The sequence below is a fragment of the Nanorana parkeri genome, unplaced genomic scaffold (genome assembly GCF_000935625.1).
Source record: "Nanorana parkeri isolate BGI_ZX_2015 unplaced genomic scaffold, ASM93562v1 scaffold2886, whole genome shotgun sequence".
Taxonomy (NCBI): Eukaryota; Metazoa; Chordata; class Amphibia; order Anura; family Dicroglossidae; genus Nanorana; species Nanorana parkeri.
The window spans coordinates 7,270-12,839 of record NW_017309154.1 but is presented as its reverse complement, the minus strand read 5'-3'; the positions used below and the strand labels follow the sequence as shown (position 1 = coordinate 12,839).

The 5,570-nt window shown below is 49.1% G+C and overlaps 1 protein-coding gene across 1 annotated transcript in view; it reads right to left on the bottom strand.

Moving 5' to 3' along the window:
• ENTPD5 (ectonucleoside triphosphate diphosphohydrolase 5) overlaps positions 1 to 5,182 on the bottom strand; it is a 14,882-nt gene extending 9,700 nt beyond the window's left edge. Inside the window, exons 1-3 of the mRNA XM_018574325.1 lie at positions 4,975 to 5,182; positions 3,342 to 3,421; positions 318 to 459 (exon numbers count right to left, since the gene is read on the bottom strand). Coding sequence (XP_018429827.1) covers positions 318 to 459; positions 3,342 to 3,421; positions 4,975 to 5,182 — 430 coding nt within the window. The remainder of the gene's footprint in view (positions 1 to 317; positions 460 to 3,341; positions 3,422 to 4,974) is intronic.
• Between the last annotated feature and the right edge of the window lie 388 nt (positions 5,183 to 5,570).

The window sequence follows — 5,570 nt, the reverse complement described above, 5'->3', positions numbered from 1 at the left end:
GTAAGAAACCAGGCCATGCACCCACCCCATGTACCCACCCCTTGTACCCAGGGTAAGAAACCAGGCCATGCACCCACCCCATGTACCCACCCCTTGTACCCAGGGTAAGAAACCAGGCCATGCACCCACCCCATGTACCCACCCCATGTACCCAGGGGAAGAAACCAGGCCATGTACCCACCCCATGTACCAAAGACATGTACTCATGGTAAGAAACCGGGGCATGTACCCAAAGTACATCCTCTTCCCCACCACTGTACAAACGTCATGTACCCAGGCCATACACCCCCCTCCCCACCAATGTACCCCCCTCCCCCCGGATAGCAGGCCTTCAGCCTGGTGCACAGGAAGCAGTCGGAAGCCGGCAGTAGCTTTCAGTATGACGGGAGTTTTGCTCCAGTGAGAAGACGGAACAGCGTCCTGTGCCAAGTGCAGCAAGGAACGCACAGCATCTGCACCCTGCGAGAGATAACACTGCATGTCAGGAGAGTGCCTCTCTCGGCTCACTCTGCTCTCTTCTCCTATTAGCACATGAGCAGTGTAGGCTTCCTGATTGGCTCCCAAGTCCTGCCCTTCTCTCTCTCTCAGTCTGAGCTCTACTATAGACGGATTACACTGGCTGCTTTTAATAACAGTTGTATAATGAACACGTCTGTGTGAATCGGTGTTTGTTTTAATCTGCCCGGAGTCCAGCGTTACAGGTAACGTGTCACAGACACAGACACCTCAAATCAAACTGAATCTAAAGCCAAGGTGTTGAGTTTTGGGTGGAGCATCGAAGGGTCGGAACCTTTTGCTGTCTGTCCGTGATAAAGAGATTCACCCTCCCTGTTCAAGTTGTCACCAGAATAGAAATAGAAGTGTAACCTGCCAGTGGGGACACGCGGTGGGGTGACACCTGTCATAGAGGGGGCGTCCCCCACATTGGAGAGATTTACTCTCTGACTTCCTGTTATGGGTACAGGACAGGAAGTGATGGAAAATCTCCCCAACGGGACACAGATGACAAAAAAAAAAACGGGTGTGACCATGCCTTATTCTAACACAGGGGTAGCAAACCTCCGGACTTCCAGCTGTGGGTGGAACTACAAATCCCATGAGGCATTGCAAGATTCTCACAGCCACGACTCCCGGAGAGAGATGCATCATGGGATTTGTAGTTTCACCAGAGCTGGAGGGTCGGAGGTTTGCTACCCCTGTTGTAACAAGAACAAAACTCGTATCACTATGACAGGCAGTGCCTCATACACCTCTATTGTACACCTACCTGATACCCATTACATACAGTGCCTCATCCACCTCTATTGTACACCTACCTGATACCCATTACATACAGTGCCTCATCCACCTCTATTGTACACCTACCTGATACCCATTACATACAGTGCCTCATCCACCTCTATTGTACACCTACCTGATACCCATTACATACAGTGCCTCATCCACCTCTATTGTACACCTACCTGATACCCATTACATACAGTGCCTCATCCACCTCTATTGTACACCTACCTGATACCCATTACATACAGTGCCTCATCCACCTCTATTGTACACCTACCTGATACCCATTACATACAGTGCCTCATCCACCTCTATTGTACACCTACCTGATACCCATTACATACAGTGCCTCATCCACCTCTATTGTACACCTACCTGATACCCATTACATACAGTGCCTCATCCACCTCTATTGTACACCTACCTGATACCCATTACATACAGTGCCTCATCCACCTCTATTGTACACCTACCTGATACCCATTACATACAGTGCCTCATCCACCTCTATTGTACACCTACCTGATACCCATTACATACAGTGCCTCATCCACCTCTATTGTACACCTACCTGATACCCATTACATACAGTGCCTCATCCACCTCTATTGTACACCTACCTGATACCCATTACATACAGTGCCTCATCCACCTCTATTGTACACCTACCTGATACCCATTACATACAGTGCCTCATCCACCTCTATTGTACACCTACCTGATACCCATTACATACAGTGCCTCATCCACCTCTATTGTACACCTACCTGATACCCATTACATACAGTGCCTCATCCACCTCTATTGTACACCTACCTGATACCCATTACATACAGTGCCTCATCCACCTCTATTGTACACCTACCTGATACCCATTACATACAGTGCCTCATCCACCTCTATTGTACACCTACCTGATACCCATTACATACAGTGCCTCATCCACCTCTATTGTACACCTACCTGATACCCATTACATACAGTGCCTCATCCACCTCTATTGTACACCTACCTGATACCCATTACATACAGTGCCTCATCCACCTCTATTGTACACCTACCTGATACCCATTACATACAGTGCCTCATCCACCTCTATTGTACACCTACCTGATACCCATTACATACAGTGCCTCATCCACCTCTATTGTACACCTACCTGATACCCATTACATACAGTGCCTCATCCACCTCTATTGTACACCTACCTGATACCCATTACATACAGTGCCTCATCCACCTCTATTGTACACCTACCTGATACCCATTACATACAGTGCCTCATCCACCTCTATTGTACACCTACCTGATACCCATTACATACAGTGCCTCATCCACCTCTATTGTACACCTACCTGATACCCATTACATACAGTGCCTCATCCACCTCTATTGTACACCTACCTGATACCCATTACATACAGTGCCTCATCCACCTCTATTGTACACCTACCTGATACCCATTACATACAGTGCCTCATCCACCTCTATTGTACACCTACCTGATACCCATTACATACAGTGCCTCATCCACCTCTATTGTACACCTACCTGATACCCATTACATACAGTGCCTCATCCACCTCTATTGTACACCTACCTGATACCCATTACATACAGTGCCTCATCCACCTCTATTGTACACCTACCTGATACCCATTACATACAGTGCCTCATCCACCTCTATTGTACACCTACCTGATACCCATTACATACAGTGCCTCATCCACCTCTATTGTACACCTACCTGATACCCATTACATACAGTGCCTCATCCACCTCTATTGTACACCTACCTGATACCCATTACATACAGTGCCTCATCCACCTCTATTGTACACCTACCTGATACCCATTACATACAGTGCCTCATCCACCTCTATTGTACACCTACCTGATACCCATTACATACAGTGCCTCATACATCTCCGAGACAGGTAGTGCCTCATACAGATCACATACAGTGCCTCATACATCTTGTGGACCCAACCTTAGAACCAGATCCGGAAGAACAGAACTCCAGCACTGTCACCTACAAGCAGTTGTGATCGTCTCACCTTCTCCGGCTGATTGGCATAAGAAGAGAGACCGGGCTTTACCGACTCGAAGATTTCTCCATCCAGCTCCAGAACAGAACCTGAATAATGGAAAAAGAGGAGAGTAGGAGACCTGCGGACCATCATGACAAGCGCCGACCCAATCCACTACTGAGCCGCATTACGTGTGGAAAGGGATAACACTGCCGGGAGCTTTAGTAGAATGGCGGAGACGTATGACTATCATGGGTGGGAAGTGGAAGCAGGAATGCCAGAGTGGGCACGTGTGTGGGGTTTAGGACCTGCCAAGATGGGTATATCTGAAGCCATTGGACTGCCAGGGTGGGGGTATCTCTACAAGACTATACAAGCCACACTTGTTTCCACATTTCAGAATTCAACTGCAGGAAATATTGATCACATTTCTAACTTATGACACATATCAGCACTTAGATAAACTGAACTCGGGTTCCATATATTCTCATATTAAAAGTGTGACATATATTACCTCATATCACATCCATGCAGCCATGCGAGTGTCACATTAGAGAGTGTAGGCCTCCATTTGGTTGCTGATGCTGATATGTCACAACAAATCATTACCAAAAGAGCAAAATGCCTGATGCCCTTACGAGTTACCCAAGGCCCACTACCACCGTGAAATACACTCTATTACCAAAAGTATTGGGACGCCTTTACACGCACATGAACTTTAATGGCATCTCAGTCTTAATCCGTAGGGTTCAGTATTGGGTTGGCTCCGCCCTCTAATGACATCCCAGTCTTCCCCAAACTCCGCCCACAAAGTCGGGAGCATGACATTGTCCAAAATGTCTTGGTGTGCTGATGCCTTAAGAGTTCCCTTCACTGGAACTAAGGGGCGGAGCCCAACCCCTAAAGAACAACCCCCCCATAGTCCCCCCTCCCCCAAACTTTACACTCAGCACAATGCAGTCAGGCAAGTACCGTTCCCTTGGACAACCGCCAAACCCAGACACGCCCATCGGATTGGCAGACAGAGAAGCGTGATTGGTCACTCCAGAGAACACGCCTCCTCCTCTCTAGAGTCCAGTGGCGGCGCGCTTTACACCGCGGCATCCCACGCTTTGCATTGCACTTGGTGATGTGCGGCTTGGATGCAGCTGCTCGGCCATGGAAACCCATTCCATGAAGCTCTCTACGCACTGTTGTTGTGCCAATCTGACGGCCGCATGGAGTTTGGAGGTCTGTAGCTATTGACTCTGCAGACAGTCGGCGACTTCTGCGCACTGTGCGCTTCAGCGTGCGCTGACCCCGCCCTGTCATGTGACGTGGCCGACCACTTCCTGGCTGAGTTGCTGTTGTTCCCGGTTGCTTCCACTTTCTTATAATCCCAGTAACAGGCGACCGCGGCGGAATGTTTAGTAGCCAGGAAATGTCACGGAACACCTGAATCCAATAATATGGAGGGGGAGGGGCCCCAATACTTTTGGCAATGTAGTGTATCTGTGTGTTGAGGGTCTACAACCAGCACCATGACGTATCTGTGTGTTGAGGGTCCCACCCTACTATGACATTTTGGAGTGAGCAGCTTCCTCTATAGGTATAGGCGGCTGAGGGCCCTGCTCCCAACACCATGAATTATCAGAGCCCCTTACACATGCCACATGCTTACCTCCAGCTCTCTGGTGAAAGGTGTAGATGTGGATTCGTGTCCCGGTGCTGCCAGCATCAAATACAATGCCATAAATAGTACGATTCTCGGAGCTTATTGTTGAGGAGACAACAGACTTCAGATCCGGGGCAAACTCGGCACCACAGGGGCAGAAGCCAAGCAGAAGGGTGAAGAACAAAGCGGAAATGGGGAGCCAGGAGCACATCATGCTGCCGGCAAATCACCACTCCTGCAGGGAGAAGACACGGCATTAGTGGGCAATGAAATACCAAGACGCTGAATGAGAGAAGGAAGTCCGGGGACAAGATGGAGGACAGAGAAGAAAGAATTATCCTCAAAGAAGAAGCGAGATCCTTTCTGTGACGGACTGAACCATCCCTGGGGCTGGGGGAGGAGCCTCCTTCCTACTGACTATGGAGACCCCCCTCAGTCCTCTTGGGGTTACATGGAACCATTCTCCTATCACAGCGTACACTACACCCCTCACCTATCACAGCGTACACTACACCCCTCACCTATCACAGCGTACACTACACCCCTCACCTATCACAGCGTACACTACACCCCTCACCTATCACATCGAACACAACACCCGT